At 39.1% G+C, this 12,623-nt stretch overlaps 2 protein-coding genes across 5 annotated transcripts in view; one reads left to right on the top strand and one right to left on the bottom strand.

Annotated features, from left to right (window-relative positions):
* Positions 1 to 12,623, top strand: part of LOC122553429 (protein unc-79 homolog) — a 218,242-nt gene that overhangs the window by 118,386 nt on the left and 87,233 nt on the right. For all 4 annotated transcript variants that reach the window (XM_043697181.1, XM_043697182.1, XM_043697180.1 and 1 more), the window contains 3 exons: positions 4,530 to 4,692; positions 5,532 to 5,681; positions 6,562 to 7,776. In XM_043697181.1, coding sequence (XP_043553116.1) covers positions 4,530 to 4,692; positions 5,532 to 5,681; positions 6,562 to 7,776 — 1,528 coding nt within the window. The remainder of the gene's footprint in view (positions 1 to 4,529; positions 4,693 to 5,531; positions 5,682 to 6,561; positions 7,777 to 12,623) is intronic.
* The window catches only part of prima1 (proline rich membrane anchor 1), a 255,369-nt gene continuing 245,352 nt past the window's right edge, over positions 2,607 to 12,623 (bottom strand). The window contains exon 4 of the mRNA XM_043697191.1: positions 2,607 to 2,625. Coding sequence (XP_043553126.1) covers positions 2,622 to 2,625 — 4 coding nt within the window. The 3' untranslated portion in view covers positions 2,607 to 2,621. The remainder of the gene's footprint in view (positions 2,626 to 12,623) is intronic.

Raw genomic sequence — 12,623 nt, 5'->3', positions numbered from 1 at the left:
AACTAGAGGGCATAGGTTTAGGGTGAGAGGAGAAAGATATAAAAGAGACCTAAGGGGCAACGTTTTCACGCAGAGGATGGTACGTGTATGGAATGAGCTGCCAGAGGATGTGGTGGAGGCTGGTACAATTGCAACATTTAAGAGGCATTTAGAAGGATATATGAATAGGAAGGGTTTGGAGGGATTTGGGCTAGGTGCTGGCAGGTGGGACTAGATTGGGTTGGGATATCTGGTCGGCATGGACAGGTTGAACCGAAGGGTCTGTTTCCATGCTGTACATCTCTATGACTCTATGACTCTATAATTACATATTGTGATACTAATGTAACATGAAAGTTTACCTTGATAGATGTGGCATTTTCCTTTTTCAAAGATATTGGTGATCACTTTTTTAATCAGAATAGTGCAGCTTTCCTGAAAAAAACCTTACACCATTGAATTACATTGCTCAAGAAGACCCCATGCTCCACCCAATCATTTTCTGCTGTTTCCTTTCACTGTTTTATATTTACATTTTCCATACATATCTCCATTTCAACTGCCTCAAAGGCTATTGCTGGTAAAGCAATCCATATTATCATATTCCCCATTTAAAATTATTTTCCTAACATCCTCCTTTTTTTTGTTGTCTGTGCTTTCATACTGATTTGCTCCAATTAGGTAGTAGCAATCCTTTAACTTAAAGCCTATCAAATTTTGAAGGCTCTATTTTTTCAATAAAACTGCTTGGTTTTTTTCAAAAAAGTGTAGTTTTCAAACTTCATTGTTGTACTGAATATTTGATGCATTGCACCTGTGGCTTTAACATCCTTCCTATAATTGGGGGTGACAGAATTATAATAGTCAATCTCTGATTTATAATGTCTTGTTAAGCCAATTTCAACCCATTCCTTGCTTCTATAATTGATGTTTCATTACAAAATCCAGAACTTGAGTTGTCTTCCACCTTTTCCATGTGCAGTCACATCTTTGAAGATCTATTTAACTGCATCACCTAAAACTCACTGCCTTTGAACTTTTAAATTTTGTGAAGCATATCCTTACCAGACCTGAGACTGCTTTCATTTCTAAGATATGTTGGTTTTACAGTCAACGCCTGGCATCACCAGGCCTTTGCTGGATTTTACCATCTGTGGCAAAGTAATGGTGCTAGGGGAAAGTGAGGACTGCAAATGCTGGAGATCAGAGTCAAGAGTGTGGTGCTGGAAAACCACAGCATCCGAGGAGCAGGAGAATCAACGTTTCGGGCATAAGTACTTCATCTTCCTGATGAAGGGCTTATGCCTGAAACATTGATTCTTCTGCTCCTGGGATGCTGCCTAACCTGCTGTGTTTTTCCAGCACCACACTCTTGAAAGTGATTGTGCTTTCTGCTGACCTTGAAGACATCTGCGACTGAAGAACTGACAAGCTGTATTTTGTAGATTTCATCCTTCCCACCATTAATTTCATTCTGGCACAAACTAGAGGGGATCTGTGGACCTGGATTTTCATTCTGTAAGGCAAGAAACATAAGTTGAGCCAGTTTGCAATGTGTGATTCTATATTCTGTCTAGCAGTGTCTGTATATAATAATTTCATAGCAAGATGGCCTACTGCCAGGCTGCTGCCTCTGGAAACAAGCCCGAGAAAGGAACAAAGGCCAACAAATACTAAGGTGGACTCATTATTAGGTATGCCTCCATTCAAAATATTGGCCTAGTTTTGTCAAGTTGGGCACCGAACCCCTCGCTGTCATGTACCCCTCCATATCCCCTCCTTAACCCCATAGCTACATCACCCAGTATTGTTATGGGTAGAATTCATTAAGCATATAATAACATTAGGAAGTCTTTGAGATACTCAGGAAATTGCCAAAATAATCAAATGGCTATTCAAAAACTTCTTCGAAACATTAAACCTATTTAAATCCTACAGACTTTCTTTCTAACGTGTCTGGAGGTAAGAATACCTGGCCCTTGACATCCAGCAACAGTGATGATATCAAGCAGATTAAGCAGCCAATCACAAGGCAGAGTTCACTCTAAAAGCCGACCAGGAAGTAACTAACAAGTTTTATCATTCATATTTTGTACTTTTACTGAAAAGAAAATAAAGACATGGACATACAAAAATGATTAAACTTCATGTTATTTCCACTTTTACAATTAAAAATAAATATTATAAAGTTCTACAGTATTTTTGTCATGGAGTTGAAAGATATGATAGGACATAATTTTAAGTTTAGTCCTTCAGGACCAGAGGAGTTGTTCAGCGCTTCTTATGACTTGGTATGCCACTTACAATACAGCTACTCCTCATTCAACAAATTGTAATTTTTCATGGTTTTTATAGCTGAAATAATGTACATCACTGCAGTGATTTCAAGGTGACTTCCATTTGTGAGGACTTCAAAAGTATATCCCTTGAAGGAGTAAGGAATCATCAACAGCTGCATCAGGATTTCTATGTTTAACTGCACACAGACAGACACTTGAGGTTGCTTTTCATTTCATAAAGTAATAATGGCACACCTTGACAGTTTTATTATCATTACAATCACAGGACTTGGGCTTTGATGCTTGCTTTTCCGCCTTTGAGTATTCCACATTATGGAAGTTAATTCTTCTCCTGGAAAGATTTCATCTGCAAAGCATCCATCAAATTTCAAAATTCTAGGTTTCTTAAAGCAATAACTGAAGAAATAAATTATCAGTCATTTTAGAATTTACCCACATTATTTACACAAATATCTGCATACTTAATTGCAACTTGCATAATTTACAGTATTCACAATTTGGAATGCCCAGATAACCTCTGATTGCTATGAGGAAATGGCAAAATCAAATGACATCCATTGATATTTAATATATATGAATTTGCAGAAAACATTCAGCAAGTTAATGATCTTCTAACTCATATAACAATACATGAGCTCTTTGCCCAATTTGTTATCTTAACAAATTTGTTTTGACAATAAAAGTTCATAGGATGTGAATATTATTTATTAGGCCAGCATTTATTGCCGATCTCTAATTGCCCAGACGGCAGTTCAGATTCTTCACCTGATGCAGGAGCAGCGTCCAAAAGCATATGATTTCAAATAAATCTGTTGGACTATAACCTGTTGTCTTGTGACTTTTGACTTTGCCACCCCTCCATGTCAATAATATACTTAACAATCCAGCCTTTACAACCCTATCTGGAAAATAACTCCATAGATTCACTACCGTCTGAAAGAAAAATAAATCATCCTCATCTCTTTTTAAATTAGCAATCCCTTAACACTGAAATTGTGCCCTCTTGTCCTAGATGCTCCTACCATAAGAAACAACCTCTCCATATTTACCCTGTCAAGTTCTCTAGGAGTCTTCTATATTTCAATAAGGTCTCCTCTCATTTTTCTCATCTCCAATGATTACAAGTCCAACCTACTCAACCTTATTAGAAAGTCCTCCATACCCAGAATCAGCCTAATGAACCTACTGTAGACTGCATCCAAAGTCAAAATGTAAGTTTGGTTAGATAAGCAGACTGTTCACAATATTCCATGTGTGGTCTGACTAATGCCATGTATAGTTCTAGCAATCTTTATACTCCATTCTCTTTGAAATAAGGGCCTTCCCTATTACCTGCTGAACTTGGTACTAGATTTTGTGATTCATTAACTAGGACCCCCAAATCCTTTTGAGTTCCAGTTTTCTGCATTCTTTCCCCATTTAAATAGTATTCGACTCTTCTGTTCTTCCTGCAAAAGTGCCCAACCTCACTTTTACCACATTCTATTTCATCTGCTAAGTTCTGCCCGCTCACTAATCTATAGACTCTGTGTCATCTCCATGACATGCCTTCTCAGCTTTTTTGTTGTCATCTGCAAACTTGGATAGTACATTCACCCTAAGTCATTGATACACATTGTAAATAATTGTGGCTCCAGCAGAGATCCCTATTACACTCCATTAGTTATGGTTTACCATCCTGAAAATGTCCCTTTTAATACAAATCCCTATTTCCTATTAGTTAGCCAATTCCCTATCTGTGCTAAAGCGCTACTCCCAATAGCATGGGCTTTTATCTTATTAAGTAGTATTTTGTGGCACCTTGTCAAATGCCTTTTAGAAATCTAAATATGTTACATTTACTGGTTACCTTTATCTATTCTACTTGTTATCTCCTCAAAGAACAGTACTACATTTATCACATGATTCCCCCTTCATGAAGCCATGCAGACTGGGCTTGATTTTATGATACTTCTTTAAATGCTCTGCTATTACATCTTGTGTAATAGATCATAACATTTTACCATTGTCAGACATTAAGCTAATTGACCTTTGTGGGAAAAGGCAACTGTGGAGTACGGTTTCTCAATCATTTGTGTTGGCAGCAATTTATACAAATGTAAATTATGTGGAGGTTAGACCTTCTTGCAAGTTAAGCAAGTAGCCTCTACAATGAAGAAAGTATTAGAAACATTTGATATGTTTGTTTTAAAATACATTTTTATCACTTCCAGATATATATTGCACTAACATTCTTTATTTTCTTTCTAGTATCCTTACAGGGATTCCGATATCAGCAAAATTGTATTGCATCTGATCTATATTACGATCAATACACTTAATGCACAATACCATAGCTGTAAGCCCCATCCCACTGCTGGACCCCTTTACAGTGATAATAGTAACATTAGCAAATACAGTGAGAAAGAAAAAGGTAAGATATACAGCTGTAAAGCACACGTTTTCTTAATTTTTGTTATATTTATAAAGTAAGAACGAATATAACATTTTCTCTGTGTATATGTTTTATTAATGTTGATAGACATTGGAGTCTAAAAGTAGGAAGGTATCATATTTTGTAAAAAAAAACTGATTGTTCCGCTATAGAACTCTACAGTCTCAACGTTTGTGTTAATTACGTGCCTCCTGCCTAGTTGTTGTCTTTAACTCTTCATGTCTTCTTACTCCTGCACCCTTCTCAAGTTGAGATCACGGGTATGATTTGCTTAGAGATTTATGCCATTGTCTTTGCTTCTGGTTCCTACCTGATACAATTATAGTGGGGTAGTTGACAAATTACAGCAACCAATCTGTTCACTTAATGCACAGGTGGTCTAGAAATGACACTAAGATGGAGAGTTTTATCTGAACCACAGGCATAAATTCAACTTTTAACTCCCAAACATATTGTAAAAAACCCTCGTCATTGAACAAATTACCCAACTGCCAAAGTCCAAAATATTTTCTGGAAAAATCTATCTAATTTGATGTCACATTATTTTTCATCTCCTTAGGAAAGTAGCCATGCCCTACATATTATCAGGAATTTGCCATGTAGAAACTTACACTTTCAAATGTTATCAGTCCATGGCCCTGGATATTGGTGTCTATGCAGCTTCTAATAACATAAACTGCATTTTAAACAAGGAAACACTTCTGATTTATTTTTGATGTCGCAATAAACAACTTATGTAATTATGAATAGCTGTTGAATTGTCTTTAATGTTTAGATCTAGAAAGTATTTTAATGCTTGTTTTTTTTCCTTTTGCCAGAGGAAGATAGTGTGTTTGATGAATCAGATGTACATGATACACCGGTTGGAGCTTGCAACAAGGAACCACAGACATTCTTTGCAAGACTGAAGAGGATAGGGGGAAGTAAATCAGTAAAATATCAACCAGTAGAGATGAATGCACAGAAGAGTAAGTTTTTATACTTCTATAGAAGAAATGTAAGGCTTTTAGAGGTAATTTAGCATTTCATGTCAACAGTGCAGGAAGCCTGTACTTTCACTCCCATCTTGTGTGTACCTGCTAGGAAATTGCTGCATACTTTTGATCTTGACACGCTCCCATTTCCTGCACCTGCCCAGATAATTAAAAAGACAAGTTAAAAATTATAGCCAAAGCATGAACAGCCAGAAAACGTTGCAATTTAAATTGCTTGAATTTAAAGATTGTCCCATCCTTGTTCATGTTGTCCAGATCCTACAAATAAATGTTCACAACCAGCAGGAACAAAGCTTCCATGTGCTTATACACAGAAAAGCAACAACTGTACAATGGGCCTATCCAATTCCAAATGATTACTGGTTTCCAAAGGTAAATAGAGAGGTTAATGTCATTCAAACTACGGTGGCCTACATCAAGTTGTCCAGCCTACAGCCCAAGCCCATAGTTCCCAAAACCTTGGCATCTCAAGCAATTTCTATTTCTCCTTTGCTAGAATATCCTGTTTGAAACTTACGGCCTTAAAAATTTGCAATTGGAATTCTTGATATTGTTGCCGCAGCTATGTAATAAATCAAAACATACCTCGTTGTTAGTTCCCTGAAGTTACGCTGTATGCAAATTTATAAATACCAGAAACTCAATTCTAAATATGCCTGTAAGTCTGTTATTTTTAAAATTTAGATTCAATCAACTTTTATTCAGCTTATTTGTTTATGTGATTTGTATATTTTGGCATACACTAATTAATGAAATTTTTCATTTTAGCTGATGTATAATTGTGAATTTAATTGGATTTTGTTGAAATTGTCTGCATTGATTCTTTTTGTAACCTTCATGATTTTCCCTTTAGGCTCAGAGATAGAGCTGTCAGAGTACAGAGATTCCAGCCTTTTGCCAGACAATATAATGCGGTGTGGTACATCTCCACAATTGCAAGAGGGAGTTGCTCAGAAGAAAAAATTATATGCAATTAAGCAGCAGTCACTTGATATAGGAAACGCGGATTCTGTCCTGTACTCCTTAGATGAACATCGCAGAAAGTCATGTCTGGATAGGTATGAATCATTACGACAAGCAAGCTTCCCTTCCTGCTATCCTCACTTGGCAAGCATGTATGGAAGACCAGAGCAGGACTTGTCTGTCAGTGCAGAAATTGGAGAAGATCAGGAAAATATTTCCGCTGCAGTAAACTCTCAAGAAGGGAAACGACCATTAATACCAGAAGTTAGACTCAGCTGCACGGAAACATTTGAGGCAAAACTTGAATCTCCTGAGAAACATCTTTGCTTTCATAAAGAAGAAAGTGATTTGATTGATTTATCTTCTGATTCGTCATCTGCTCCTGAGAAGCAATCAATTCTATCAAGTTCTGATAGCGATTCTTTGGTCTTTGTGCCTCTTCCCCCTCTCAGAATTGTAGAGAGTGATGAGGAATATGAAATGCAGAATACCCCTAATAATAAATCAAATGGAAAAACTAATGTGGTCTCTCAGAATACTGCATCACATAGCTTAAATGTTACACCAGTTGTAAAAGTTAATGTTGAAGATTGCTCCAAAGAGTCAAAATGTCTGGATTTTGGTATGACTTCTTTGCTAGATACTGAGAACATTTTATCAATAGGTCTTGTAGATGAAAAAGACTTTGAAAATCTAACACCACAAAAAAATTCTAAGTGTTCTGGCTGTGAAAGTCCACTAACTCTTAAACAGAAACGAGAAAACCTCAGGAAATCATCTGCTGTGGTTGAAATATCACAAGATGATACGGATGATTTGCATAGAGATGATATTAAATCTGAAAGCCCATTTCCAAGTCCCATAGTTAAAACAGTATTTCTCAAGCTGCCTTCGGAAATCGAAGACAGTGAAAAACCAAACACAGAGGTGTCTACTGATAAAGATACTGATCAAAAAGATGATAGTGGTGAAGAAACAGAATTCAAAATCCAGATTGTTCCACGTCAGAAAAAACAAAGGAAGATAGCTGTTAGTGCTATTCAGAGGGAATACCTTGACATTTCCTTCAACATTCTAGACAGAATTGGAGATCAAAGAGACACTGGTAAGAATTTGAGATGCTCATATGCAAATTTGAATAATGATATATTGCAGTCAAGTTTTTTCAACATGAGTTAATTCCATGTGTTTCCTGGTTAATTTATTTTTAAATTTTGATTAGGTAACTTGTGACAAGGCACAGCAGTTGAAAGTTGACTGATTCCAAATTTTTCACAATTGTAAACCGATAATTAGATTTACCGTAATGTAAAGGTAAAATTAACATAAAAGTACTAACCTGAACAAAAGCTCAAAGGGCCGGTGATCTTGTGAGAAATATTATATGTGGCTTGATATGTGCGGCAATGTTAATTACAATTCTGTTATCTTGCACAAAAATGCCACCCTTACATTTTTCGCATATTTATGTTGCTCTGAGGTTTCGTAATCATGAAACTGAATTGGTTACATGCTTGTTCCAAAGCAGCTATTAAAAAACATCACTAGTTATCAGTAAATAAGGGTATAATTTCAAAAATTGTTGTTTAACGTATGTTTACACTGGTGATTGTTACTCTGGTGATAGCATAATATAGTTTTAATTTTGTGCTGTGCAAGTATGTGAATCAAGTGAAGGGATCAACAGCAGCAATTCTTATTTCCCATTTGAGAGGAAGGGCAGCAGACAGCCTAATAATATCATAGTTGCAAAAATGAAATAGTTTTCTAATATTTGATTGCCAGGCTACTGGAATGGGTTTTTTAAATCACCCCCAACCCTCCCTCAGATGGATTTAAGATGGGAGAGTTGTTAAGTTTTTAAAAATGAGGAATCCCTGATCCCAGCTGTTTAAAAGGATCCGTACCAGATGGTGAAGTAGGAAACATGACAGATCATAGAATCATGGAAAAGCTCTTCAGCCCATCAACACTGTATTACCAAAAATGTACTTCTATCTACATTAGTCGCACTTCCCCACAGTAGGCCCATTGCCTTTAATGTCATGAAACTTCAAGTGCTCATCCAAGTACTTTTTAAAGGTTGGGAGGTTCCCACCTTAAGTATCTTCCCAGGCACTGTATTCCAGACCCTCGTTACCCTCAGTGTGAAAAAGCTTTGCCTCAAATCCCCTCTTAACCTCTTGCCTTTCATTCTAAAATTATGCTCCCTTGATCCTTCAAATAAAGGGAACAGTTGCTTTCTGTTCACCCAGTCCATGCTACTCATAATGTTGTACACCTCTATCAGGTTTCCCCTCAACCTTCTCTGCGCCAAAGAAAACCTCTCTCTCTTTAGCTGGAATGCTCTATCGCAGACAACATCTTGGTGAGTCTATTTTGCACACCCCTTTCAGTTTCATCACGTCCATCCCATATGTGCAGATACGGAAACTGCACACATTCATCAGCTGTGGCTTAACCAAAGTGCTGTAAAGCTCCAGATGACCTTGAAGATCTTCTCCTTTATTCATAGGATCTGTCTTACGCATCTCTGTCTCATCCCACTATCCCCATCGCAGACTCCTGGCAACCCCTTTCTATAGTTTGTAACCAACCTGTTTGGACATGTTATAACATTTCACTGGGGCAGGTGGAACTTGAACCATCTGAGCAGTCCCTTTTTCCTACATTAGATTAGATTACATTACATTACATTACAGTATGGAAACAGGCCCTTCGGCCCAACAAGTCCACACCGACCCGCCGAAGGGCAAACTACCCATACCCCTACATTTACCCCTTAACTAACACGACAGGCAATTTAGCATGGCCAATTCACCTAACCTGCACATTTTTGGATTGTGGGAGGAAACCGGAGCACCCGGAGGAAACCCACGCAGACACAGGAAACGTGCAAACTCCACACAGTCAGTCGCCTGAGGCTGGAATTGAACCCGGGTCTCTGGCGCTGTGAGGCAACAGTGCTAACCACTGTGCCACCGTGCCGCCCATTTCAGGTTTAACCAAATGAAGAGAAGATGATAACCATGCTCTTCAGTAAATACAATATTCAAACAAGGTTGTGGGACGTGTTTCTTGGGGTCAGGAAACTGGAATCTAAATTGATCTAGAGCTGTCTTCTGCAACAGGTGGGTGCTTTTCCAGCAATAATTGTGGGGCTAGGAGGACAGGAGCAATTCCCTCAGCTCCTTTGAAAGTGCCAAGTTCGAAAGCAGTGTTCAAAATCATTCAACCTTGCCATATTTACAAAATAAATATTGTACGATTTAGTTTTAAGAACACAATACCCGAAAGCAGTGCACCTACTGGCTGTCACATGGGCAAAAGAAAAGCATGCACTTTTTTTGGTCTACGGTGTTAATCATATTTATTATAGCAAAAGAAAGATCTTACTTTAAGCAATCCTCCCCTCCGCAACAAGAAGCCACTGCTAATCTTCCCACGATCCATTGGTGATCATCCTACAACCAACTCCACACTCCCACCACAACAATCCCTCCCTCCCTCCCTCCTCTCCAGTTACCAGTTATGGTTATCCACCAAGTACCTGATTATCCAGCACCATACTAGCCTTCAAACTGCCCAGTTACTGGATGAGAAATGGAGAAAGATTAATCAAATTAATTTTTTACTGTAACACCCTCCAAACTACTATACCTTTAAGACCATAAGAAATAAGATGTTTAGCCCCTTGAACCTACTACGCCTCTCAATAGATTTGTGGCTGATCCTACATTCCTTATGTCCACTTTCCTTACGTCCACTTTCCTGCCCTCCCCTGATAACCTTTCATTTCTCTACTGAACAAGGATCTATCTATCTCAGCCTTAAATATGCACAAGGAACCTGCCCCCACACTTCTGTGTGGCAAGGCATTCCAAAGACACTCAACCCCCTGAGAGAAGAAATTCCTTCTCATCTCAATCTTAAATTGGTACTCCTTTATTCTGAGTCCCACTGGGCAGAACAGACCCAGCAGAGATGTCAACTAATCAGTAATGGGTTGCCCTGGGAGTCCTCAACATTGACTCTGGATCCTATGAAGTCACATTGATTCTGAACACTATGAAGACTCATGACTTCAGATTAAACGTGGGCAAGGAAACCTTCTGCTGATTACCATATACCATCCACCCTTGGCTGATGAATCACACTTGAATAACACTTAGCAGAAGCACTGAGGGTGGCAAGGACACAACATGTACTCTGGATGGAGAATTTCAATGTCTACCACCAAGAATGACTCAGCAGCAGCTGGTCAGGTCCTTAAGGGCATAACTGCTGGACTGGGTCTGTAGCAGGTGGTGAGGAGACCAACATGAAGGTAAAACATACTTGACCTCATCCTGAACAATTTCCACTCCAGCAGTTTACTTTTCATCATCAAACTGATGGAAGGTGTCAACAACAGTGCTATCAAGCAGTACCTGCTCAGCAATAACCTGCTCAGCCACATCCAATTTGGTTTCAGCCAGGGCCACTTAGCGCTGAACCTCATTACAGCCTTGGTTCAAACACCGACAAAAGAACTAAATTCCAGCGTGATTTGAGAGTGACAGTCCTTGCCATCATGGCCCCATCTGATCAAGTATGACATTAAGCAGCCCTAGCAAAACTGGAATCAATGGATACTTGGAGGCAAACTCTCCAGTGATAGGTGTCATACCTGGTACGTAGGAAGATGGTTGTGGTTGTAGGAAGTCAGTCATCTCAGTTCCAGGGCATCTCTGCACTAGTTCCTTAGAGTAGTGTCCTAGTCCCAACCATCTTCATCTGTTTCATCAACAACCTTCCCTCCACCATAAGGTCAGAAGCAGGGATGTTTGCCAATGATTGCACAATGCTCAGCACCGTTTGCAGTTCCTCAGATACTGTAGCACTCCACGTTCAAATACAGCAAGTAACTGAATTCCTGAATCCCAAAGCCTGTCCACCATCTACAAGGCCCAAGTGATGACTGTAATGGAGTACTCCCCATTTACCTGGATTGGTGCACTTCAACAACAATGTCGTTGCACTCCCACTGGGTCAAAATCCTGGAAATCCCTCCCTCAGGGCATTGTGGGTTTTCCTACAGCACATAGGCTGCGGCAGTTCAAGAATGAAGCTCATCACCAGCTTCTGAAAGGCAAGTAGGAGTGGGCAATAAATGCTGGCTGGCGTGATGATGGCCAAGTCCTCTGGGTAAATAAAAAAAAAGCCCCTCAGGTCCCACTATGGTGGCAAACTTGTTTAAACCCTCCCCAACAGCACTATTAAACTTCTTCTGAGATTATCAGTCCCAGTCCTGTTAAATTGTAATCTGTCCAATTTGTACAGTTCCCACCCCAGATCCATCCAAAAGCCTCAGAAATTGAATGCCCTCCCCTTCTGTGCCATTTCTGCAGTCAAATGTTTAATTGTCTAATCATGTTATTCCTATTACTATAAACCAGAAATTACTACTTGATGTCCTTTTTGAATCACTTTCCTAATTACATAAAGTCTGCTTTCAGAACATTATCTTGCTTGTTAAATTTCCATCTCCAGAAAGATGTCCAGTAGCTGCTTTGTAACACCCTAAATCCTCAGGTTTACTGCAGTAAAAGTGCCTGTCTGAATCCCCTGTCACTATTGCTGTTGCATTCTTCTTCCTTCCCTGCTGTAAAATTGAGATACCATTGATGTTACAGCCATCACTCTGGCTGCAGTCGCAAGAGGAACCATTGGCCTCAACATTATCCAAAACGGAAACTCAGTTGGCAAGCTACAAGGCTCACAGGATTCCTGCACTATCTGCCTGGTTCCCTCTGCTGCTTAGAGGACACCCATTCCCTCTGCACCTTTATGCTCCTAACCTGCAGTGTGACCACTCCCTAAATGTGCTATCCATACCAATTTGTGATGACAATAGTGTCTCTAGCCACCACACGAGTTCCCAATTCCAAAGCTCAAGCTTGTACAGCTGGT

This window comes from Chiloscyllium plagiosum, chromosome 10 (assembly GCF_004010195.1).
Source record: "Chiloscyllium plagiosum isolate BGI_BamShark_2017 chromosome 10, ASM401019v2, whole genome shotgun sequence".
Lineage (NCBI taxonomy): Eukaryota > Metazoa > Chordata > Chondrichthyes > Orectolobiformes > Hemiscylliidae > Chiloscyllium > Chiloscyllium plagiosum.
The sequence above is the reverse complement of the archived record's forward strand: the minus strand, read 5'-3'. Positions and strand labels throughout refer to the sequence as shown.